The sequence below is a fragment of the Oncorhynchus masou genome, chromosome 32 (assembly GCF_036934945.1).
Source record: "Oncorhynchus masou masou isolate Uvic2021 chromosome 32, UVic_Omas_1.1, whole genome shotgun sequence".
Classification (NCBI taxonomy): domain Eukaryota; kingdom Metazoa; phylum Chordata; class Actinopteri; order Salmoniformes; family Salmonidae; genus Oncorhynchus; species Oncorhynchus masou.
Genome location: NC_088243.1, coordinates 94,084,585 through 94,112,338, shown reverse-complemented (window position 1 = coordinate 94,112,338; position 27,754 = coordinate 94,084,585). Strand labels below are relative to the sequence as shown.

At 46.5% G+C, this 27,754-nt stretch overlaps 1 protein-coding gene across 1 annotated transcript in view; it reads right to left on the bottom strand.

Annotated features, from left to right (window-relative positions):
* The window catches only part of LOC135526816 (magnesium transporter protein 1), a 34,971-nt gene extending 23,353 nt beyond the window's left edge, over window positions 1-11,618 (bottom strand). Inside the window, exons 1-2 of the mRNA XM_064955490.1 lie at window positions 11,480-11,618; window positions 10,212-10,381 (exon numbers count right to left, since the gene is read on the bottom strand). Of these exons, the coding sequence (XP_064811562.1) occupies window positions 10,212-10,381; window positions 11,480-11,557 (248 nt within the window). The 5' untranslated portion in view covers window positions 11,558-11,618. The remainder of the gene's footprint in view (window positions 1-10,211; window positions 10,382-11,479) is intronic.
* Between the last annotated feature and the right edge of the window lie 16,136 nt (window positions 11,619-27,754).

Here is a 27,754-nt window from a genome sequence, read left to right as displayed (position 1 = left end):
TGACTGGCAGACTAGACACAGTCTCTGTTACTGACTGGCAGACTAGACACAGTCTCTGTTACTGACTGGCAGACTAGACACAGTCTCTGTTACTGACTGGCAGACACAGTCTCTGTTAGACACAGTCTCTGTTACTGACTGGCAGACTAGACACAGTCTCTGTTACTGACTGGCAGACTACTCTCTGTTACTGATGGCACTAGACAGTCTCTGTTACTGACTGGCAGACTAGACACAGTCTCTGTTACTGACTGGCAGACTAGACACAGTCTCTGTTACTGACTGGCAGACTAGACACAGTCTCTGTTACTGACTGGCAGACACAGTCTCTGTTACTGACACAGTCTCTGTTACTGACTGTTACTGACTGGCAGACTAGACACAGTCTCTGTTACTGACTGGCAGACTAGACAGTCTCTGTTACTGACTGGCAGACTAGACACAGTCTCTGTTACTGACTGGCAGACTAGACACAGTCTCTGTTACTGACTGGCAGACTAGACACAGTCTCTGTTACTGACTGGCAGACTAGACACAGTCTCTGTTACTGACTGGCAGACTAGACAGTCTCTGTTACTGACTGACAGTCTCTGTTACTGACTGGCAGACTGACACAGTCTCTGTTACTGACTGGCAGACTAGACAGTCTCTGTTACTGACTGGCAGACTAGACACACTGTCAGACTCTCTCTGTTACTGACTGGCAGACTAGACACAGTCTCTGTTACTGACTGGCAGACTAGACAGTCTCTGTTACTGACTGGCAGACTAGACACAGTCTCTGTTACTGACTGGCAGACTAGACACAGTCTCTGTTACTGACTGGCAGACTAGACACAGTCTCTGTTACTGACTGGCAGACTAGACAGTCTCTGTTACTGACTGGCAGACTAGACACAGTCTCTGTTACTGACTGGCAGACTAGACACAGTCTCTGTTACTGACTGGCAGACTGAGACACAGTCTCTGTTACTGACTGGCAGACTAGACACAGTCTCTGTTACTGACTGGCAGACTAGACACAGTCTCTGTTACTGACTGGCAGACTAGACACAGTCTCTGTTACTGACTGGCAGACTAGACACAGTCTCTGTTACTGACTGGCAGTCTCTGTTACTGGCAGACTAGACACAGTCTCTGTTACTGACTGGCAGACTAGACACAGTCTCTGTTACTGACTGGCAGACTAGACACAGTCTCTGTTACTGACTGGCAGACTAGACAGTCTCTGTTACTGACTGGCAGACTAGACACAGTCTCTGTTACTGACTGGCAGACTAGACACAGTCTCTGTTACTGACTGGCAGACTAGACACACTGACTGGCAGACTAGACAGTCTCTGTTACTGACTGGCAGACTAGACAGTCTCTGTTACTGACTGGCAGACTAGACACAGTCTCTGTTACTGACTGGCAGACTAGACACAGTCTCTGTTACTGACTGGCAGACTAGACACAGTCTCTGTTACTGACTGGCAGACTAGACACAGTCTCTGTTACTGACTGGCAGACTAGACACAGTCTCTGTTACTGACTGGCAGACTAGACACAGTCTCTGTTACTGACTGGCAGACTAGACACAGTCTCTGTTACTGACTGGCAGACTAGACACAGTCTCTGTTACTGACTGGCAGACTAGACACAGTCTCTGTTACTGACTGGCAGACTAGACAGTCTCTGTTACTGACTGGCAGACTAGACAGTCTCTGTTACTGACTGGCAGACTAGACACAGTCTCTGTTACTGACTGGCAGACTAGACACAGTCTCTGTTACTGACTGGCAGACTAGACACAGTCTCTGTTACTGAGACTGGTCTCTGTTACTGACTGGCAGACAGACAGTCTCTGTTACTGACTGGCAGACTAGACACAGTCTCTGTTACTGACTGGCAGACTGACACAGTCTCTGTTACTGACTGGCAGACTAGACAGTCTCTGTTACTGACTGGCAGACTAGACACAGTCTCTGTTACTGACTGGCAGACTAGACACAGTCTCTGTTACTGACTGGCAGACTAGACACAGTCTCTGTTACTGACTGGCAGACTAGACACAGTCTGTTACTGACTGGCAGACTAGACACAGACTGGCAGACTCACAGTCTCTGTTACTGACTGGCAGACTAGACACAGTCTCTGTTACTGACTGGCAGACTAGACACAGTCTCTGTTACTGACTGGCAGACTAGACACAGTCTCTGTTACTGACTGGCAGACTAGACACAGTCTCTGTTACTGACTGGCAGACTAGACACAGTCTCTGTTACTGACAGACTAGACACAGTCTCTGTTACTGACTGGCAGACTAGACACAGTCTCTGTTACTGACTGGCAGACACAGTCTCTGTTACTGACTGGCAGACTAGACAGTCTCTGTTACTGACTGGCAGACTAGACACAGTCTCTGTTACTGACTGGCAGACTAGACACAGTCTCTGTTACTGACTGGCAGACTAGACACAGTCTCTGTTACTGACTGGCAGACTGACAGTCTCTGTTACTGACTGGCAGACTAGACACAGTCTCTGTTACTGACTGGCAGACTAGACACAGTCTCTGTTACTGACTGGCAGACTAGACACAGTCTCTGTTACTGACTGGCAGACAGACACAGTCTCTGTTACTGACTGGCAGACTCTCTGTTACGACTGGCAGACTAGACACAGTCTCTGTTACTGACTGGCAGACTAGACACAGTCTCTGTTACTGACTGGCAGACTCTCTGTTACTGACTGGCAGACTAGACACAGTCTCTGTTACTGACTGGCAGACTAGACAGTCTCTGTTACTGACTGGCAGACACAGTCTCTGTTACTGACTGGCAGACTAGACACAGTCTCTGTTACTGATGGCAGACTAGACCGTCTCTGTTACTGACTGGCAGACTAGACAGTCTCTGTTACTGACTGGCAGACTAGACACAGTCTCTGTTACTGACTGGCAGACTAGACACAGTCTCTGTTACTGACTGGCAGACTAGACACAGTCTCTGTTACTGACTGGCAGACTAGACACAGTCTCTGTTACTGACTGGCAGACTAGACACAGTCTCTGTTACTGACTGGCAGACTAGACAGTCTCTGTTACTGACTGGTCACTGACTGGCAGACAGACACAGTCTCTGTTACTGACTGGCAGACTAGACAGTCTCTGTTACTGACTGGCAGACTAGACACAGTCTCTGTTACTGACTGGCAGACTAGACACAGTCTCTGTTACTGACTGGCAGACTAGACAGTCTCTGTTACTGACTGGCAGACTAGACACAGTCTCTGTTACTGACTGGCAGACTAGACAGTCTCTGTTACTGACTGGCAGACTAGACACAGTCTCTGTTACTGACTGGCAGACTAGACACAGTCTCTGTTACTGACTGGCAGACTAGACACAGTCTCTGTTACTGACTGTAAGCAGACAGACACAGTCTCTGTTACTGACTGGCAGACAGACACAGTCTCTGTTACTGACTGGCAGACTAGACACAGTCTCTGTTACTGACTGGCAGACTAGACACAGTCTCTGTTACTGACTGGCAGACTAGACACAGTCTCTGTTACTGACTGGCAGACTGGCTCTGTTACTGACTGGCAGACTAGACACAGTCTCTGTTACTGACTGGCAGACTAGACAGTCTCTGTTACTGACTGGCAGACTAGACACAGTCTCTGTTACTGACTGGCAGACTAGACACAGTCTCTGTTACTGACTGGCAGACTAGACACAGTCTCTGTTACTGGCAGACTAGACTGACTGCAGACTAGACACAGTCTCTGTTACTGACTGGCAGACTGACTGGCAGACTAGACACAGTCTCTGTTACTGACTGGCAGACTAGACAGTCTCTGTTACTGACTGGCAGACTAGACACAGTCTCTGTTACTGACTGGCAGACTAGACACTCTGTTACTGACTGCAGACTAGACACAGTCTCTGTTACTGACTGGCAGACTAGACACAGTCTCTGTTACTGACTGGCAGACGAGACACAGTCTCTGTTACTGACTGGCAGACTAGACAGTCTCTGTTACTGACTGGCAGACTAGACACAGTCTCTGTTACTGACTGGCAGACTAGACACAGTCTCTGTTACTGACTGGCAGACTAGACACAGTCTCTGTTACTGACTGGCAGACTAGACACAGTCTCTGTTACTGAACTAGACACAGTCTCTGTTACTGACTGGCAGACTAGACACAGTCTCTGTTACTGACTGGCAGACTAGACACAGTCTCTGTTACTGACTGGCAGACTAGACACAGTCTCTGTTACTGACTGGCAGACTAGACACAGTCTCTGTTACTGACTGGCAGACTAGACACAGTCTCTGTTACTGACTGGCAGACTAGACAGTCTCTGTTACTGACTGGCAGACTAGACAGTCTCTGTTACTGACTGGCAGACTAGACACAGTCTCTGTTACTGACTGGCAGACTAGACACAGTCTCTGTTACTGACTGGCAGACTAGACAGTCTCTGTTACTGACTGGCAGACTAGACACAGTCTCTGTTACTGACTGGCAGACTAGACACTGGCAGACTAGACACAGTCTCTGTTACTGACTGGCAGACTAGACACAGTCTCTGTTACTGACTGGCAGACTAGACACAGTCTCTGTTACTGACTGGCAGACTAGACACAGTCTCTGTTACTGACTGGCAGACTAGACACAGTCTCTGTTACTGACTGGCAGACTAGACAGTCTCTGTCTGACTGTTACTGACTGGCAGACTAGACACAGTCTCTGTTACTGACTGGCAGACTAGACACAGTCTCTGTTACTGACTGGCAGACTAGACAGTCTCTGTTACTGACTGGCAGACTAGACACAGTCTCTGTTACTGACTGGCAGACTAGACACAGTCTCTGTTACTGACTGGCAGACTAGACACAGTCTCTGTTACTGACTGGCAGACTAGACACAGTCTCTGTTACTGACTGGCAGACTAGACACAGTCTCTGTTACTGACTGGCAGACTAGACACAGTCTCTGTTACTGACTGGCAGACTAGACACAGTCTCTGTTACTGACTGGCAGACAGACAGTCTCTGTTACTGACTGGCAGACTAGACACAGTCTCTGTTACTGACTGGCAGACTAGACACAGTCTCTGTTACTGACTGGCAGACTAGACACAGTCTCTGTTACTGACTGGCAGACTAGACACAGTCTCTGTTACTGACTGGCAGACTAGACACAGTCTCTGTTACTGACTGGCAGACTAGACAGTCTCTGTTACTGACTGGCAGACTAGACACAGTCTCTGTTACTGACTGGCAGACTAGACACAGTCTCTGTTACTGACTGGCAGACTAGACACAGTCTCTGTTACTGACTGGCAGACTAGACACAGTCTCTGTTACTGACTGGCAGACTAGACACAGTCTCTGTTACTGACTGGCAGACTAGACACAGTCTCTGTTACTGACTGGCAGACGAGACACAGTCTCTGTTACTGACTGGCAGACTAGACACAGTCTCTGTTACTGACTGGCAGACTACACAGTCTCTGTTACTGACTGGCAGACTAGACACAGTCTCTGTTACTGACTGGCAGACTAGACACAGTCTCTGTTACTGACTGGCAGACTAGACACAGTCTCTGTTACTGACTGGCAGACTAGACACAGTCTCTGTTACTGACTGGCAGACTAGACACAGTCTCTGTTACTGACTGGCAGACTAGACACAGTCTCTGTTACTGACTGGCAGACTAGACACAGTCTCTGTTACTGACTGGCAGACTAGACACAGTCTCTGTTACTGACTGGCAGACTAGACTGACTGGCAGACTCTCTGTTACTGACTGGCAGACTAGACACAGTCTCTGTTACTGACTGGCAGACTAGACACAGTCTCTGTTACTGACTGGCAGACTAGACACAGTCTCTGTTACTGACTGGCAGACTAGACTGACTGGCAGACTCTCTGTTACTGACTGGCAGACTAGACACAGTCTCTGTTACTGACTGGCAGACTAGACACAGTCTCTGTTACTGACTGGCAGACTAGACACAGTCTCTGTTACTGACTGGCAGACTAGACAGTCTCTGTTACTGACTGGCAGACTAGACACAGTCTCTGTTACTGACTGGCAGACTAGACACAGTCTCTGTTACTGACTGGCAGACTAGACACAGTCTCTGTTACTGACTGGCAGACTAGACACAGTCTCTGTTACTGACTGGCAGACTCACAGTCTCTGTTACTGACTGGCAGACTAGACACAGTCTCTGTTACTGACTGGCAGACTAGACACAGTCTCTGTTACTGACTGGCAGACTGACACAGTCTCTGTTACTGACTGGCAGACTAGACACAGTCTCTGTCTGGCAGACTGTTCTGTTACTGACTGGCAGACTAGACACAGTCTCTGTTACTGACTGGCAGACTAGACACAGTCTCTGTTACTGACTGGCAGACTAGACACAGTCTCTGTTACTGACTGGCAGACTAGACACAGTCTCTGTTACTGACTGGCAGACTAGACAGTCTCTGTTACTGACTGGCAGACTAGACACAGTCTCTGTTACTGACTGGCAGACTAGACACAGTCTCTGTTACTGACTGGCAGACTAGACACAGTCTCTGTTACTGACTGGCAGACTAGACACAGTCTCTGTTACTGACTGGCAGACTAGACACAGTCTCTGTTACTGACTGGCAGACTAGACAGTCTCTGTTACTGACTGGCAGACTAGACACAGTCTCTGTTACTGACTGGCAGACTAGACACAGTCTCTGTTACTGACTGGCAGACTAGACACAGTCTCTGTTACTGACTGGCAGACTAGACACAGTCTCTGTTACTGACTGGCAGACTAGACACTCTGTTACTGACTGGCAGACTCACAGTCTCTGTTACTGACTGGCAGACTAGACACAGTCTCTGTTACTGACTGGCAGACTAGACACAGTCTCTGTTACTGACTGGCAGACTAGACACAGTCTCTGTTACTGACTGGCAGACTAGACACAGTCTCTGTTACTGACTGGCAGACTAGACACAGTCTCTGTTACTGACTGGCAGACTAGACACAGTCTCTGTTACTGACTGGCAGACTAGACACAGTCTCTGTTACTGACTGGCAGACTAGACACAGTCTCTGTTACTGACTGGCAGACTAGACACAGTCTCTGTTACTGACTGGCAGACTAGACACAGTCTCTGTTACTGACTGGCAGACTAGACAGTCTCTGTTACTGATGGCAGACACAGTCTCTGTTACTGACTGGCAGACTAGACACAGTCTCTGTTACTGACTGGCAGACTAGACACAGTCTCTGTTACTGACTGGCAGACTAGACACAGTCTCTGTTACTGACTGGCAGACGAGACACAGTCTCTGTTACTGACTGGCAGACTAGACACAGTCTCTGTTACTGACTGGCAGACTAGACACAGTCTCTGTTACTGACTGGCAGACTAGACACAGTCTCTGTTACTGACTGGCAGACGAGACACAGTCTCTGTTACTGACTGGCAGACTAGACACAGTCTCTGTTACTGACTGGCAGACTAGACACAGTCTCTGTTACTGACTGGCAGACTAGACACAGTCTCTGTTACTGACTGGCAGACTAGACACAGTCTCTGTTACTGACTGGCAGACTAGACACAGTCTCTGTTACTGACTGGCAGACTACAGTCTCTGTTACTGACTGGCAGACTAGACACAGTCTCTGTTACTGACTGGCAGACTAGACACAGTCTCTGTTACTGACTGGCAGACTAGACACAGTCTCTGTTACTGACTGGCAGACTAGACACAGTCTCTGTTACTGACTGGCAGACTAGACACAGTCTCTGTTACTGACTGGCAGACTAGACACAGTCTCTGTTACTGACTGGCAGACTAGACACAGTCTCTGTTACTGACTGGCAGACTAGACACAGTCTCTGTTACTGACTGGCAGACTAGACACAGTCTCTGTTACTGACTGGCAGACTAGACACAGTCTCTGTTACTGACTGGCAGACTAGACACAGTCTCTGTTACTGACTGGCAGACTAGACACAGTCTCTGTTACTGACTGGCAGACTAGACACAGTCTCTGTTACTGACTGGCAGACTAGACACAGTCTCTGTTACTGACTGGCAGACTAGACACAGTCTCTGTTACTGACTGGCAGACTAGACACAGTCTCTGTTACTGACTGGCAGACTAGACACAGTCTCTGTTACTGACTGGCAGACTAGACACAGTCTCTGTTACTGACTGGCAGACTAGACACAGTCTCTGTTACTGACTGGCAGACTCAGTCTGTTACTGACTGGCAGACTAGACACAGTCTCTGTTACTGACTGGCAGACTAGACACAGTCTCTGTTACTGACTGGCAGACTAGACACAGTCTCTGTTACTGACTGGCAGACTAGACACAGTCTCTGTTACTGACTGGCAGACTAGACACAGTCTCTGTTACTGACTGGCAGACTAGACAGTCTCTGTTACTGACTGGCAGACTAGACACAGTCTCTGTTACTGACTGGCAGACTAGACACAGTCTCTGTTACTGACTGGCAGACTAGACAGTCTCTGTTACTGACTGGCAGACTAGACACAGTCTCTGTTACTGACTGGCAGACTAGACAGTCTCTGTTACTGACTGGCAGACTAGACACAGTCTCTGTTACTGACTGGCAGACTAGACACAGTCTCTGTTACTGACTGGCAGACTAGACACAGTCTCTGTTACTGACTGGCAGACTAGACACAGTCTCTGTTACTGACTGGCAGACTAGACACAGTCTCTGTTACTGACTGGCAGACTAGACACAGTCTCTGTTACTGACTGGCAGACTAGACAGTCTCTGTTACTGACTGGCAGACTAGACACAGTCTCTGTTACTGACTGGCAGACTAGACACAGTCTCTGTTACTGACTGGCAGACTAGACACAGTCTCTGTTACTGACTGGCAGACTAGACACTCTGTTACTGACTGGCAGACTAGACACAGTCTCTGTTACTGACTGGCAGACTAGACACAGTCTCTGTTACTGACTGGCAGACTAGACACAGTCTCTGTTACTGACTGGCAGACTAGACACAGTCTCTGTTACTGACTGGCAGACTAGACACAGTCTCTGTTACTGACTGGCAGACACAGACACTGGCAGACTAGACACAGTCTCTGTTACTGACTGGCAGACTAGACACAGTCTCTGTTACTGACTGGCAGACTAGACAGTCTCTGTTACTGACTGGCAGACTAGACAGTCTCTGTTACTGACTGGCAGACTAGACACAGTCTCTGTTACTGACTGGCAGACTAGACACAGTCTCTGTTACTGACTGGCAGACTAGACAGTCTCTGTTACTGACTGACTAGACACAGTCTCTGTTACTGACTGGCAGACTAGACACAGTCTCTGTTACTGACTGGCAGACTCTCTGTTACTGACTGGCAGACAGACAGTCTCTGTTACTGACTGGCAGACTGGCAGACTGGCAGACTCTCTGTTACTGACTAGACAGTCTCTGTTACTGACTGGCAGACTAGACAGTCTCTGTTACTGACTGGCAGACTGGTCTCTGTTACTGACTAGACAGTCTCTGTTACTGACTGGCAGACTAGACAGTCTCTGTTACTGACTGGCAGACTAGACACAGTCTCTGTTACTGACTGGCAGACTAGACAGTCTCTGTTACTGACTGGCAGACTAGACAGTCTCTGTTACTGACTGGCAGACTAGACAGTCTCTGTTACTGACTGGCAGACTAGACAGTCTCTGTTACTGACTGGCAGACTAGACACAGTCTCTGTTACTGACTGGCAGACTAGACAGTCTCTGTGGCTGTTACTTGCATACGGGTTTGAGAAAAGAAACACATCTGTTGCTCTATGAAGTACTCTGTCATGTTGTCTATTTGAAGTGTTCTCTCAGTATCCTGCATCACTTTGGGGTGAACACCCACCTGTCTCAATGAGAGAAGACTTGAAATGGACAACATGGCGGTGTACACATTGTAGAATTACTCCATGGAGCAAATCATGTATTTATTTTCACAATTAAAACGGACACACACCTTTTATGACACTCCTGTTTACACTAAATGAGGACAAAGAAAGTACTGCCAAACTATGGTTGGTCGAAAATCCCCCGCGCTACACCAAACATTACCCACCCGATAACTCCCAAGTAATGAATACCAAAAATCTTTGTTTAAATCTCATTATGTGGTGTCACAATCTGTAGCGAACTTACTTGCAGACACCACACTGTCTCTGTGGCTGCAGGGCGGTGAACATGATGACCACAGAGTAGTTCCTGGGAGGAGCCTTCACAAAGCGACGGAACTTCTCCCCGTTCATACGGATCACAGCTCTTCTCCCTGTCCAGTCCATCAACTGACCTACCTTCTCAGAGAGCAGGGTCTGGAGGGAGAGAGAAGAGAGGTTAGGGTCTTATACCAGCCCAGTTCATCAACTAGCCCCCCCTCTCAGAGAGCAGGGTCTGGAGGGAGAGAGAGGCTAGGGTCTTATACCAGCCCAGTCCATCAACTAGCCCCCCTTCTCAGAGAGCAGGGTCTGGAGGGAGAAGAGAGGTTAGAGTCTTAAACCAGCCCTGTCCATCAACTAGCCCCCCCTCTCAGAGAGCAGGGTCTGGAGGGAGAGAGAAGAGAGGTTAGGGTCTTATACCAGCCCTGTCCATCAACTAGCCCCCCCTCTCAGAGAGCAGGGTCTGGAGGGTGAGAGAAGAGAGGTTAGGGTCTTATACCAGCCCAGTCCATCAACTAGCCCCCCCTCTCAGAGCAGGGTCTGGAGGGTGAGAGAAGAGAGGTTAGGGTCTTATACCAGCCCAGTTCATCAACTAGCCCCCCCTCTCAGAGAGCAGGGTCTGGAGGGAGAGAGAAGAGAGGTTAGGGTCTTATACCAGTTCATCAACTAGCCCCCCCCCCCCTCAGAGAGCAGGGTCTGGAGGGTGAGAGAAGAGAGGTTAGGGTCTTATACCAGCCCAGTCCATCAACTAGCCCCCCCTCTCAGAGAGCAGGGTCTGGATGGAGAGAGAGGTTAGGGTCTTAAACCGGCCCAGTTCATCAACTAGCCCACCCTCACAGAGAGCAGGGTCTGGAGGGAGAGAGAGGTTAGGGTCTTAAACCGGCCCAGTTCATCAACTAGCCCACCCTCACAGAGAGAAAGTATCTACTTCATAGCTAGCGCCAAAAGAGGGCGCCTTCCTGACCCGGAAGTGATAACAGTTTAGTAGATGCGGATTATAGCTGCAGGAAGGTTAAAAGTTTTCGACCAAATAGAACATAGCCATGTCAATAAGTGATTAGTTAGTTATTACAAGTATCTAGATAGCTATATCTGCAGCATTTCGACGATGCAAACTAGCTAGGTAACCGGTTCCTGGCTAAAAGTTCATAGCTAGCTAGCTAGACCCATGAGCTAACGTTAGCGATTTAGTAAGTTTACGATGCTTGCAGTATGATGATTATGTCACCGTGCGCTAAGAATAATTATCTATACCTCCTTTTTCTTTTGTCCGGTTGAAGGGACACCATATAAAGTCAACACCAACAACAACACAGTTAGATACATGTTCATTCTATTTCACAGAGGCGCTATCCGTCAGTCGTCTGGCCACGGATTCGCTGTTACATTCCTATTGGTACAATTTCAGCTTCAAGAACCAATGGCGTGATAGAGGAAGAGACCGTAGATCCTGGTTGGGCCGCTCTGCTTATTGTCCCCGCCCGGTGGAGGAGGTGCCCCCAGGGAGAGTCATCTCGCTGGCTATTTCTTTATGGTCTGGGCGGGATGGGATCATAGACAAACTCAGCAACAACAAAAAAAGAAACGTCCTCTCACTGTCAACTGCGTTTATTTTCAGCATACTTAACATGTTTATATATACAACTGAGACCGAGACATGTGGCTAGCAGAAAGGGAATAATGTGTGCCTGAACAATGGGGGGGTCAGGTGTGGCCACCAACTGCATTAAGTACTGCAGTGCATCTCCTCCTCATGGACTGCACCAGATTTGCCTGTTCTTGCTGTGAGATGTTACCCCACTCTTCCACCAAGGCACCTGCAAGTTCCTGGACATTTCTGGGGGGAATGGCCCTAGCCCTCACCCTCCGTTCCAACAAGTCCCAGACGTCCTCAATGGGATTGAGATCCTGGCTCTTCGCTGGCCATGGCTGAACACTGACATTCCTGTCTCAGAGAGACATCGAACAAGCATGGGAAACAGTGTTTAAACCCTTTACAATGAAGATCTGTGAAGTTATTTGGATTTTTATGAATTATCTTTGAAAGACAGGGTCCTGAAAAAGGGACATTTATTTTTTTGCTGAGTTTATAAAGCAGATGAGACAGACCAGAGCTAGTTGTTCCTTCTCTCACTTCAGTGTGCCAGATATAGAGCTCACCAGCTTGTAGTCCTAAAATGTAGAAATGAGTTACCTCTGGTTCGTTCAGTCATCCCCATGTATTGGGAAAGAATAAGGTTTTGGAATAAAAGCTGAAAATAAGGTCTGAGGTTAATGCAGGACATCTTAGCTCTACATTTTGTTGTGTGAGTTAACAGTGGTTGAATTCCACCTGAATTCAATGGAGAGAGATGCTACTATGCCACTAGCCTATGTCATGAATATGCATAGCCAACTTTTTTTTATTTTTTTATTTTACCTTTATTTAACTAGGCAAGTCAGTTAAGAACAAATTCTTATTTACAATGACAGCCTACACATCAACCGCCTGAGAACTCGGATATAAAGTGTTTTTACTCAAATTTGCCAGGATGTCACATGTCCTAGTTACAGTGGGGCACAAAAGCATTTAGTCAGCCACCAATTGTGCAAGTTCTCCCACTTAAAAAGATGAGAGAGGCCTGTAATTTTCATCATAGGTACACTTCAACTATGACAGACAAAATTAGAAGAAAAAAATCCAGGAAATCACACTGTAGGATTTGTAATGAATTTATTTGCAAATTATGGTGGAAAATAAGCTAGGACAGCAGAGTCCCTGTCCATCTTCCCCCTGAAACTAGGACAGCAGAGTCCCTGTCCATCTTCCCCCTGATACTAGGACAGCAGAGTCCCTGTCCATCTTCCCCCTGATACTAGGACAGCAGAGTCCCTGTCCATCTTTCCCCTGATACTAGGACAGCAGAGTCCCTGTCCATCTTCCCCCTGATACTAGGACAGCAGAGTCCCTGTCCATCTTCCCCCTGATACTAGGACAGCAGAGTCCCTGTCCATCTTTCCCCTGATACTAGGACAGCAGAGTCCCTGTCCATCTTCCCCCTGATACTAGGACAGCAGAGTCCCTGTCCATCTTCCCCCTGAAACTAGGACAGCAGAGTCCCTGTCCATCTTCCCCCTGATACTAGGACAGCAGAGTCCCTGTCCATCTTTCCCCTGATACTAGGACATCAGAGTCCCTGTCCATCTTCTGAAAATGTCTGAAACCCTACTTAACCAGCACTTGACCCACCACCCCCTTCTAGCTCTGACTCTACTGACAGCAACGTTATTGAGAAAAAAAATACTTTCTATGACTGTGATATGTGCTTGTCCCACCTAGCTATCTGGAGATGAATGTACTGACTGTAAGTCGTTCTGGATAAGACCGTCTACTAAATGACTAAAATGTAAATGAAAACGCCTCTTATTTATCCACCATCTTTGATAAGGAGTCATTGGATGTATGAAGTAAGATTTGAGGTGTATTCAATATGAGTAAACTTTCTAAACATTTCAAATAGTTCACTCTGAACCATTTAAAACAAAGAGTTGAGACAAGTTAACTGAACAACAAACCAAAGAGGGTTTAAAGACAAGACAAAGGTCATCTCATTTCATATCACATGTCCAGTTCTTCTGGATCAGTGTCACTTTGAAAGTATCAATTCATTAACATCTGAATTTGGTGTTGGCATTGGTCTGTCATTGTTTTATAAATGGAGCCATATTCTTTTTAAAGAGAGGACAATCTAGATGAGTTAAACCCGTTGTAGTAATTTTCCTATTTTTACACATTCACAGAGACTTTTCTTGAAGGTGGAGCTATAACAGCCAACGCTCTTTATTTCACTTCCTGTTCTATTCTCAATTCCTGTTCAACACATCCAGTCAAACTCATTCCATGGAGGGCCGAGTGTCGGTGGGTTTTCGCTCTTCCCTTGTACTTGATGGACGAATTAAGGTTACTAATTACTAAGGAACTCCCCTCACCTGGTTGTCTAGGTCTCAGTAAGGAACTCCCCTCACCTGGTTGTCTAGGTCTCAGTAAGGAACTCCCCTCACCTGGTTGTCTAGGTCTCAGTAAGGAACTCCCCTCACCTGGTCGTCTAGGTCTCAGTAAGGAACTCCCCTCACCTGGTTGTCTAGGTCTCAGTAAGGAACTCCCCTCACCTGGTTGTCTCAGTAAGGAACTCCCCTCACCTGGTTGTCTAGGTCTCAGTAAGGAACTCCCCTCACCTGGTTGTCTAGGTCTCAGTAAGGAACTCACCTCACCTGGTTGTCTAGGTCTCAGTAAGGAACTCCCCTCACCTGGTTGTCTAGGTCTCAGTAAGGAACTCCCCTCACCTGGTTGTCTAGGTCTCAGTAAGGAACTCCCCTCACCTGGTTGTCTAGGTCTCAGTGAGGAACTCCCCTCACCTGGTTGTCTAGGTCTCAGTAAGGAACTCCCTAGGTCTCACCTGGTTGTCTAGGTCTCAGTAAGGAACTCCCCTCACCTGGTTGTCTAGGTCTCAGTAAGGAACTCCCCTCACCTGGTTGTCTAGGTCTCAGTAAGGAACTCCCCTCACCTGGTTGTCTAGGTCTCAGTAAGGAACTCCCCTCACCTGGTTGTCTAGGTCTCAGTAAGGAACTCCCCTCACCTGGTTGTCTAGGTCTCAGTAAGGAACTCCCCTCACCTGGTTGTCTAGGTCTTAATTGAAGGAAAGAAATTAAAACCCGTAGACACTAGGCCCTCCAAGGAATGAGTTTAATACCCCTTCTCTACTCTGTGGCTTCCCAGTTCTTGTGTGACTTGATGTCTAATCCACAGTAATTGGTCATGATGTTCAGAGTGATGGTAATGAGGCAATACTGTGAGACAACTGTTGTGTACAACCATATAGAGTACTTAGTGCTATATATATTTATATAGCTTTATGTATATGACTATGTACATAACATTTATATAGCTTTACTTATATGACTTAATTACCTTGTACCCCTGCACATTACTCAGTACTGGTTCCCCATAGAGCTGTTATCATTACTCAGTACTGGTTCCCCATAGAGCCGTTATCATTGCTCAGTACTGGTTCCCCATAGAGCCGTTATCATTACTCAGTACTGGTTCCCCATAGAGCCGTTATCATTGCTCAGTGCTGGTTCCCCATAGAGCCGTTATCATTACTCAGTACTGGTTCCCCATAGAGCCGTTATCATTGCTCAGTACTGGTTCCCCATAGAGCCGTTATCATTACTCAGTACTGGTTCCCCATAGAGCTGTTATCATTACTCAGTACTGGTTCCCCATAGAGCCGTTATCATTGCTCAGTACTGGTTCCCCATAGAGCCGTTATCATTACTCAGTACTGGTTCCCCATAGAGCCGTTATCATTGCTCAGTGCTGGTTCCCCATAGAGCCGTTATCATTACTCAGTACTGGTTCCCCATAGAGCCGTTATCATTACTCAGTACTGGTTCCCCATAGAGCCGTTATCAGTACTCAGTACTGGTTCCCCATAGAGCCGTTATCATTACTCAGTACTGGTTCCCCATAGAGCCGTTATCATTGCTCAGTACTGGTTCCCCATAGAGCCGTTATCATTACTCAGTACTGGTTCCTCATGCATAAGCCAAGAGAGTTGCAAAGAAAAAGCCGTATCTCAGACTGGCCAATAAAAAGAAAATTGCTTCTTTTAATCAGAACAGCTTTCAGCTGTGCTAACATAAATGCAAAAGGGTTTTCTAATGATCAGTTAGCCTTTTAAAATGATAATAATGTGGAGGCTATATACAGGGGGTACCAGTACAGAGTCAATGTGGAGGCTATATACAGGGGGTACCAGTACAGAGTCAATGTGGAGGCTATATACAGGGGGTACCGGTACAGAGTCAATGTGGAGGCTATATACAGTTTGAATGAATAACCTTACCAACAGGGCTAGGAAGCGTCATCGCATCGACTGTTGACCCCTGACCCCTGGCTTCAGCACCGGTAGAGGAGGAAATATAAGAGCTCTATGTTACAGTGTATGAGTGCAGAAGTATACCCTCAGCTTTTCAATAGTTTGGAGCAGCTAGCTAGCTAGCATCTCTATAGGAAGTATACCCTCAGCTTTTCAATAGTTTGGAGCAGCTAGCTAGCTAGCATCTCTATAGGAAGTATACCCTCAGCTTTTCAATAGTTTGGAGCAGCTAGCTAGCTAGCATCTCTATCAGAAGTATACCCTCAGCTTTTCAATAGTTTGGAGCAGCTAGCTAGCTAGCATCTCTATCAGAAGTATACCCTCAGCTTTTCAATAGCTTGGAGCAGCTAGCTAGCTAGCATCTCTATCAGAAGTATACCCTCAGCTTTTCAATAGCTTGGAGTAGCTAGCTAGCTAGCATCTCTATCAGAAGTATACCCTCAGCTTTTCAATAGTTTGGAGCAGTTGGAGCAGCTAGCTAGCTAGCATCTCTATCAGAAGTATACCCTCAGCTTTTCAATAGTTTGGAGCAGCTAGCTAGCTAGCATCTCTATCAGAAGTATACCCTCAGCATTTCAATAGTTTGGAGCAGCTAGCTAGCTAGCATCTCTATAGGAAGTATACCCTCAGCCTTTCAATAGCTTGGAGTAGCTAGCTAGCTAGCATCTCTATCAGAAGTATACCCTCAGCAATTAAATAGCTTGGAGCAGCAAGCTAGCCTCTCCACCTGGATGCTCTGCTGTCCCCCAACTCAGTTTGGCGTCTGCCATCTCATTTGGGTTTTGTCCTTGTATTTAATTACTTCTGACAGTGTACCAAATTGGGCGATACTCGGTTTGGTCGACCAGTATTGCGGCGCTGAGGGCTTGTCCTAGTTGTCTGTGACTTGTCTGTCCACCGGAACCCTCCGAGTTAGCCTTTGGTCTCAGCCTTTAGGCTCGGGGACTGCGCCTAACCCTGCAAGATCGGGAGTCTGTGTATGTTTCGCTCTGGCGGGCTTGCAGTTCTCCCCTGAGAGTGAGCTATGTGTTGCGAGGAGCACCACGGGGGGCACCACGGTGAACAAGCTATGCAAATTAGATAGCTTAATGTGAACATTACAGGACTAGGCACAGTTATAAACACACTTTCCCTTAAAACTTCTTATGGCTGCAATCCCGTTAACGGGATCGATATGACAACAGCCAGTGAAAGTGCAGGGCGCCAAATTCAAAACAACAGAAATCCAATAATTAAAATTCCGGTTTCGGCCGTGGGCGCCCTCCTCAAACATACAAGTATTTCATACCATTTTAAAGATAATCTTGTTGTTAATCCCACCTCAGTGTCCGATTTCAAATATGCTTTACAGCGAAAGCACCACAAACGATTATGTTAGGTCACCACCAACTCACAGAAAAATACAGCCATGTTTCCAGCCAAAGAGAGGAGTCACAAAAAGCACAAATAGAGATAAAATGAATCACTAACCTTTGATGATCTTCATCAGATGACACTCATAGGACTTCATGTTCATGTTCAATACATGTATATGTTTTGTTTGATAAAGTTCATATTTCTATAAAAAAATCACTTTCACTAGCTCCAAAAACATCCAGTGATTTTGCATAGCCACATCAATTCAACAGAAATACTCATCATAAATGTAGATGAAAATACAAGTTATACACTTCTCCTTAATGCAACCGCTGTGTCAGATTTAAAAAAAGCTTTACGGAAAAAGCAAACCATGCAATAATCTGAGTACGGCGCTCAGAGCCCAAACAAGCCAAAAAGATATCCGCCATATTGTGCAGTCAACAGAAGTCAGACATAACATTATAAATTTTCCCTTACCTTTGATGATCTTCATCAGAATGCACTCCCAGGAATCCTAGTTCCACAATAAATGCTTGATAATTCGGTTATGTCCATTATTTATGTCCAAATAGCTTCTTTTGTTAGCGCGTTTGGTAAACAAATTCAAACTCACGAAGTGCGTTCACTAGTTGCAGACGAAATTTCAAAAAGTTCCGTTACAGTCCGTAGAAACATGTCAAATGATGTATAGAATCAATCTTTCGGATGGTTTTATCAGAAATCTTCAATAATGTTCCAACCGGAGAATTCCTTTGTCTGTAGAATTGCAATGGAACACAGGTCACTCTCACGTGAACGAGTGTGGCCAGCTCGTGGCTCTCTGCCAGACACCTGACTAATTCCCCTCTCATTCGGCCCCACCCCACAGTAGAAGCCTGCAACAACGTTCTAAAGACTGTTGACATCTAGTGGAAGCCTTAGGAAGTGCACCATGACCAATATCCCACTGTATCTTCAATAGGGAATGAGTTGAAAAACCTCAGATTTCCCACTTCCTGCCATGTGAGTTCTGCTATACTCACAGACATCATTCAAACAGTTTTAGAAACTTCTGAGTGTGTTCTATCCAATACTAATAATAATATGCATATATTAGCAACTGGGACTGAGTAGCAGGCAGTTTTCTCTGGGCACCTTATTCATCCAAGCTACTCAATACTGCCCCCAGCCATAAGAAGTTTTAAAGTTATCAACTAAATCATCACAAGAGGAAGGCAGAATAAGTGGTGGAGTATTGTTCATACACTCAATAAAATCTGTAGCAACTTCAGAGGTAAGATGGTGTTTCTTAATAATGTAGTCAGTATTACCCTGAGCTATGGGCAACAAGTTAGTAATAAATCCACAGTGGTGAACAGATAAAGCAACATCAACATTTGAGGATATGTCAATAGCATGACTGTGGTTATGGGTGGGCCCAGTAGAAAGCCCCTTGGTAATAACCAGGTCCAGAGTATGGCTGTGGTTATGGGTGGGCCCAGTAGAAAGCCCCTTGGTAATAACCAGGTCCAGAGTATGGCTGTGGTTATGGGTGGGCCCAGTAGAAAGCCCCTTGGTAATAACCAGGTCCAGAGTATGGCTGTGGTTATGGGTGGGCCCAGTAGAAAGCCCCTTGGTAATAACCAGGTCCAGAGTATGGCTGTGGTTATGGGTGGGCCCAGTAGAAAGCCCCTTGGTAATAACCAGGTCCAGAGTATGGCTGTGGTTATGGGTGGGCCCAGTAGAAAGCCCCTTGGTAATAACCAGATCCAGAGTATGGCTGTGGTTATGGGTGGGCCCAGTAGAAAGCCCCTTGAAAGCCCCTTGGTAATGACCAGGTCCAGAGTATGGCTGTGGTTATGGGTGGGCCCAGTAGAAAGCCCCTTGGTAATAACCAGGTCCAGAGTATGGCTGTGGTTATGGGTGGGCCCAGTAGAAAGCCCCTTGGTAATAACCAGGTCCAGAGTATGGCTGTGGTTATGGGTGGGCCCAGTAGAAAGCCCCTTGGTAATAACCAGGTCCAGAGTATGGCTGTGGTTATGGGTGGGCCCAGTAGAAAGCCCCTTGGTAATAACCAGGTCCAGAGTATGGCTGTGGTTATGGGTGGGCCCAGTAGAAAGCCCCTTGGTAATAACCAGGTCCAGAGTATGGCTGTGGTTATGGTAGACACACTTACAGAGTAACGAAACAAATCTCCGTACTAGATGAGGGATCCCCTGTCAAGGGGTTCCCATGGCCAGGTCCCGCAAGGTGGTCACAACAGACACGACCCTTCAAGGGTGGGGTGCACTGTGCGATGGTTACTCAATTTGGGGTGTATGGACGGTGTCACAGAGTGCCTGGCATATTAATTACCTGGAACCGGCGCTCTGGCGTACCAGTGGCCTCGGACCCCCTTTAGGTGTTTCCACCAGTGGTTCTGATTCCATGTTGGACAGGATGTGCTGGGAAGGCTTATCATTGATGGCTCCGTGTTGGAGAGGATGTGCTGGGAAGGCTTATCATTGAGTCTTGTGGCTCCGTGTTGGAGAGGATGTGCTGGGAAGGCTTATCATTGAGTCTTGTGGCTCCGTGTTGGAGAAGATGTGCTGGGAAGGCTTATCATTGAGTCTTGTGACTCCGTGTTGGAGAAGATGTGCTGGGAAGGCTTATCATTGATTCTTGTGGCTCCGTGTTGGAGAGGATGTGCTGGGAAGGCTTATCATTGAGTCTTGTGGCTCCGTGTTGGACAGGATGTGCTGGGAAGGCTTATCATTGAGTCTTGTGGCTCCGTGTTGGAGAAGATGTGCTGGGAAGGCTTATCATTGAGTCTTGTGACTCCGTGTTGGAGAAGATGTGCTGGGAAGGCTTATCATTGATTCTTGTGGCTCCGTGTTGGAGAGGATGTGCTGGGAAGGCTTATCATTGATTCTTGTGGCTCCATGTTGGACAGGATGTGCTGGGAAGGCTTGTCATTGATTCTTGTGGCTCCATGTTGGCCCAGGCCGTCTTGGTTTTCAGAGATCATTCGCCTTATTGACAGGGACCCGTGGTTACTCCTGTTGTCCCAGGCACAAGGGCAGGTTTGGCACCCGAGGCCGGAGATTTGGTTCCTATGGGCCTAGCCCCTGAATGTGCCAATTTTGATGGCTAGAGGTTTACCTCCAAATGTTATTGATACCTTTCAGTCTGTAAGGACTCCATGAGAAGGCTGTATGAGAATACGTGGCAAATGTTTGAGGTGTCAAGATAAAGGAATTGTTCCTTTTCAGTGAGGACATTCTGATATTCCTACAATAGCTTTTCAAACATTCTATGCTTTGAAAGTATACATGTGGGAATTGACGGTCTCACCCCCTGGAGGTGTGGTTTCTGGAAGGTGTATGAAATTTCAGACAGGTCTTTACATGGAACTTGGCTTTTTGAGGCTCCTCTGGAGTCGGTGCATCCTCCCTCTTCATGGCTTTGGCCTCGGCTGAACGTGACCTCCACGCGTTATCCGTACAGCCTTCCTGTCCTCAGTTCGCCCCGGGCCGTTCTAAGGTGACGTTGGGTCCAATACCCAGACTGCCGCATCTGCCGGGTTCAGGTCTGGGTGGTCTTCCATTGGTTCGTTTAATTTAATATCCAATGGGGTCGGCTTAGGGCGTGATTATATTTCCCCATAGTATGTTGTACCGGAGTTCATTGACTGAAAGGGAACATAACATTATGACTACTGTTCCCTGAAGGAGGGAACATGAGGTACAACACCTCTTTGGCCCTGCGTCACCCCTTCCTGAGCTCAGTAAGGAGCGGTATTAAATTCATGGAATGAATCCGAGCCTTGCGATTACCACCGGCGCAGATTTCATTGTCAGGCGTGATTGTAGATCCTTCATTGGCCTTGTCAGGCGTGATTGTAGACCCTTCATTGGCCTTGTCAGGCGTGATTGTAGATCCTTCATTGGCCTTGTCAGGCGTGATTGTAGACCCTTCATTGGCATTGTCAGGCGTGATTGTAGACCCTTCATTGGCCTTGTCAGGCGTGATTGTAGACCCTTCATTGGCCTTGTCAGGCGTGATTGTAGACCCTTCATTGGCCTTGTCAGGCGTGATTGTAGATCCTTCAACAGGAAGTCGCGAGACTGCTACTCCCCATAGTATGTTGTTCGTCATTTCCCTCATTCAGGGAACTGTAGTTATAGTCATAACGTTATGTTTAGTTGATGCTGTTGATGCTGTTGTGAAAGTCACCAGAGCCAACTCTTTGAATAAATAACCTTTCCTTCCAACATTGGATGTTGCCCTTACAACACTGAGTTCACTACACACAGACTCCCAGAGCATCACCATGTGATAATGAAGTGATGAGGTGTGTTCAGATGAGTGTCTGGCTCTGAAATCCACTGACCAGTAGGTGGTCCTTAGTTACTAAGGAACTGAGTGTGACTGATGATGAATATGACCTTGGGGATGTCACCACGGCTCAGCCTGTACTGTCATTCTAGATGATTGACGTCTGTAGTTTCCACCTGCGACTCAGCCCTCCCGGCCGGACCGTATATAAGAGATCACACAGGTTGAGGACTCCACATCACCGAGACTTCTACTACCACAGTTTCATACTGACCTACAGAGCCTCTGCAGTCAGCCAGTCAGTCAGCCAGCCAGTCAGCCAGTCAGTCAGCCAGTCAGCCTGTCAGCCAGTCAGCCAGTCAGCCAGTCAGTCAGTCAGCCAGTCAGTCAGCCAGTCAGCCAGTCAGTCAGCCAGTCAGCCAGCCAGCCAGTCAGTCAGCCAGTCAGCCAGTCAGTCAACTCAGCCAGTCAGCCAGCCAGCCAGCCAGTCAGCCAGTCAGCCAGTCAGTCAGTCAGTCAGTCAGTCATTCAGCCAGTCAGCCAGTCAGCCAGTCAGCCAGTCAGCCAGCCAGCCAGTCAGTCAGTCAGCCAGTCAGTCAACTCAGTCAACTCAGCCAGTCAGTCAGCCAGCCAGCCAGCCAGTCAGCCAGTCAGTCAGTCAGTCATTCAGCCAGTCAGCCAGTCAGCCAGTCAGCCAGTCAGCCAGTCAGTCAGCCAGTCAGCCAGCCAGCCAGTCAGTCAGCCAGTCAGCCAGTCAGTCAACTCAGCCAGTCAGCCAGCCAGCCAGCCAGTCAGCCAGTCAGCCAGTCAGTCAGTCAGTCAGTCAGTCATTCAGCCAGTCAGCCAGTCAGCCAGTCAGCCAGTCAGCCAGCCAGCCAGTCAGTCAGTCAGCCAGTCAGCCAGTCAGTCAACTCAGCCAGTCAGTCAGCCAGCCAGCCAGCCAGTCAGCCAGTCAGTCAGTCAGTCATTCAGCCAGTCAGCCAGTCAGCCAGTCAGTCAGTCAGTCAGTCAGCCAGTCAGCCAGTCGGTCAACTCAGCCAGTCAGTCAGCCAGCCAGTCAGCCAGTCAGCCAGTCAGTCAGTCAGTCAGTCAGCCAGTCAGTCAGCCAGTCAGCCAGTCAGCCAGCCAGTCAGTCAGTCAGCCAGTCAGCCAGTCAGCCAGTCAGCCAGTCTGCCAGTCAGCCAGCCAGTCAGTCAGTCAGCCAGTCAGCCAGTCAGCCAGTCTGCTAGTCAGTCAGCCAGTCAGCCAGTCAGCCAGTCAGTCAGCCAGTCAGTCAGTCAGTCAGCCAGTCTGCCAGTCAGCCAGTCAGCCAGTGACCCTTTTCTGATGTCAATGACAACAGAATAAGATTTTATTGCTCACATGAAAAAAAATATATATATATATTCTGACTTAACATAATACAAATATCATAAAGAACACATTAAGAGCCAGATATGGATTACACAATGATTGAAGAGTACACATCCCAAATGAGTCCATTGCCCAGAGGGACACATTTCCCACATTTTCCCACTTTGTTGTGGCAAAGTCTCATGACAATCTACATTAAGGTCCATGTCTGTGGGTTATGTTTTGGTATGATACCACCTATAGGAGGGAGCTCAATGTGGTTATTACTGGCATAACCACCTATAGGAGGGAGCTCAATGTGGTTATTACTGGCATAAGCACCTATAGGAGGAAGTGCAATGTGGTTATCACTGGCATAACCACCTATAGGAGGGAGCTCAATGTGGTTATCACTGGCATAACCACCTATAGGAGGGAGCTCAATGTGGTTATCACTGGCATAACCACCTATAGGAGGGAGCTCAATGTGGTTATCACTGGCATAACCACCTGTAGGAGGGAGCTCAATGTGGTTATTACTGGCATAACCACCTATAGGAGGAAGTGCAATGTGGTTATCACTGGCATAACCACCTATAGGAGGAAGTGCAATGTGGTTATTACTGGCATAAGCACCTATAGGAGGAAGTGCAATGTGGTTATCACTGGCATAACCACCTATAGGAGGAAGTGCAATGTGGTTATCACTGGCATAACCACCTATAGGAGGGAGCTCAATGTGGTTATCACTGGCATAACCACCTATAGGAGGGAGCTCAATGTGGTTATTACTGGCATAAGCACCTATAGGAGGAAGTGCAATGTGGTTATCACTGGCATAACCACCTATAGGAGGGAGCTCAATGTGGTTATCACTGGCATAACCACCTATAGGAGGGAGCTCAATGTGGTTATCACTGGCATAACCACCTATAGGAGGAAGTGCAATGTGGTTATCACTGGCATAACCACCTATAGGAGGAAGTGCAATGTGGTTATCACTGGCATAACCACCTATAGGAGGGAGCTCAATGTGGTTATCACTGGCATAACCACCTATAGGAGGGAGCTCAATGTGGTTATCACTGGCATATCCACCTATAGGAGGGAGCTCAATGTGGTTATCACTGGCATAACCACCTATAGGAGGAAGTGCAATGTGGTTATCACTGGCATAACCACCTATAGGAGGAAGTGCAATGTGGTTATCACTGGCATAACCACCTATAGGAGGAAGTGCAATGTGGTTATCACTGGCATAACCACCTATAGGAGGGAGCTCAATGTGGTTATCACTGGCATAACCACCTATAGGAGGGAGCTCAATGTGGTTATCACTGACATAACCACCTATAGGAGGGAGCTCAATGTGGTTATCACTGGCATAACCACCTATAGGAGGGAGCTCAATGTGGTTATCACTGACATAACCACCTATAGGAGGAAGTGCAATGTGGTTATCACTGGCATAACCACCTATAGGAGGAAGTGCAATGTGGTTATCACTGGCATTTGTTATTTTGACCAACAGGGTTGAGGATATGTAATGTAATTTTGTGTTATCAGGAACAATCTTTGCATAATAAGGTACTTGATATGTTATTAACCTGAGGTATGAAATAATGTATACAATAATTGCCATGTTAATGACATCTCCATGGGTCCACCTTGGGGGGTCAAAGGTCATACCTGCATGCAATATTGATGAGACAGAATGGGCAGCTCTGAGATGTGTTTTATTATCACAGCGTACCCTAGTTGATAACTACACCAACCTTCCCACAGAACATGGAGACCCAATGGAAAATATTCACAGAGTCATCATAGATTTAATGTAAAATCAGTCACAACAGCCTATTTTCAAGTTGGCCGCCATTCATTGCAATGTGGAGGAACTAAATTAAATTAACATAAATTAACATAAATTAACTTAAGGATTGGACCCTTTTTAAATTTGAACTGCCTGTATCTCAGAACCTGAAGCAAGGATATGCATATTATTGGTACCATTTGAAAGGAAACACTTTGAAGTTTGTGGAAAAGTGAAATTAATGTAGGAGAATATAACACATTAGATCTGGTAAAAGACATTACAAAGAAAAAACATGCATATTTTTTTCATCATCTTTGAAATGCAAGAGAAAGTTCATTATATCACTTAAAAGTCTAGGCGCAATATGGCCACTAGATGGCAGCGGTGTATGTGCAAAGGTTTAGACTGATTCAATGAACCATTTATGTTTAAAATGTTGTATCAAGACTGCCCAAATGTGCCTAGTTGGTTTATTGATACATTTTCAAGATCATAGCTGTGCACTCTCCTCAAACAATAGCATGGTATTATTTCACGGTAAATTGGACAGTGCAGTTGGATTAATAGGAAGTTAAGCTTCCTGCCAATATCAGACATGTCTATGTCCTGGGAAATGCTCTTGTTACTTAAAAACTCATAATAATCACATTAGCCTACGTTAGCTCAACCGTCCCCCAGGTGTAACGAACACTGAACAGCTGTAATGAACACTGAACAGGTGTAATTAACACTGAACAGGTGTAATGAACACTGAACAGGTGTAATGAACACTAAACAGGTGTAATGAACACTGAACAGGTGTAATCAACACTGAACAGGTGTAATGAACAGGTGTAATGAATACTGAACAGGTGTAATGAACACTGAACAGGTGTAATGAACACTAAACAGGTCTAATGAACACTGGACAGGTGTAATGAACACTGAACAGGTGTAATTAACACTGGACAGGTGTAATGAACACTGAACAGGTGTCATGAACAGGTGTAATGAACACTGGACAGGTATAATGAACACTGGACAGGTGTAATGAACACTGGACAGGTGTAATGAACACTGAACAGGTGTAATGAACACTAAACAGGTGTAATGAACACTGGACAGGTGTAATGAACACTGAACAGGTGTAATGAACACTGAACAGGTGTAATGAACACTGAACAGGTCTAATGAACACTGGACAGGTGTAATGAACACTGAACAGGTGTAATTAACAGGTGTAATGAACACTGGACAGGTATAATGAACACTGGACAGGTGTAATGAACACTGAACAGGTGTAATGAACAGGTGTAATGAACACTGGACAGGTATAATGAACACTGGACAGGTGTAATGAACACTGGACAGGTGTAATGAACACTGAACAGGTGTAATGAACACTAAACAGGTGTAATGAACACTGGACAGGTGTAATGAACACTGAACAGGTGTAATGAACACTGAACAGGTGTAATGAGCACGTGTAATGAACACTGAACAGGTGTAATGAACACTGAACAGGTGTAATGAACAGGTGTAATGAACACTGAACAGGTGTAATGAACACTGAACAGGTCTAATGAACACTGGACAGGTGTAATGAACAGGTGTAATGAACACTGAACAGGTGTAATGAACACTGAACAGGTGTAATTAACACTGGACAGGTGTAATGAACACTGAACAGGTGTAATGAACAGGTGTAATGAACACTGGACAGATATAATGAACACTGGACAGGTGTAATGAACACTGGACAGGTGTAATGAACACTGAACAGGTGTAATGAACACTAAACAGGTGTAATGAACACTGGACAGGTGTAATGAACACTGAACAGGTGTAATGAACAGGTGTAATGAACACTGAACAGGTGTAATGAACAGGTGTAATGAACACTGAACAGGTGTAATGAACACTGAACAGGTCTAATGAACACTGGACAGGTGTAATGAACAGGTATAATGAACACTGAACAGGTATAATGAACACTGGACAGGTGTAATGAACACTGAACAGGTGTAATGAACAGGTGTAATGAACACTGAACAGGTGTAATGAACAGGTGTAATGAACACTGAACAGGTGTAATGAACAGGTGTAATGAACACTGAACAGGTCTAATGAACACTGGACAGGTGTAATGAACAGGTATAATGAACACTGAACAGGTATAATGAACACTGGACAGGTGTAATGAACACTGAACAGGTGTAATGAACAGGTGTAATGAACACTGAACAGGTGTAATGAACAGGTGTAATGAACACTGAACAGGTGTAATGAACACTGAACAGGTGTAATGAACACTGGACAGGTGTAATGAACACTGAACAGGTGTAATGAACAGGTGTAATGAACACTGAACAGGTGTAATGAACACTGAACAGGTGTAATGAACAGGTGTAATGAACACTGAACAGGTGTAATGAACACTGGACAGGTGTAATGAACACTGAACAGGTGTAATGAACAGGTGTAATGAACACTGAACAGGTGTAATGAACAGGTGTAATGAACACTGAACAGGTGTAATGAAAACTGAACAGGTGTAATGAACACTGAACAGGTGTAATGAACAGGTATAATGAACACTGGACAGGTATAATGAACACTGAACAGGTGTAATGAACACTGAACAGGTGTAATCAACAGGTATAATGAACACTGAACAGGTATAATGAACACTGGACAGGAGTAATGAACACTGAACAGGTGTAATGAACACTGAACAGGTGTAATGAACAGGTATAATGAACACTGGACAGGTATAATGAACACTGGACAGGTGTAATGAACACTGGACAGGTGTAATGAACACTGAAC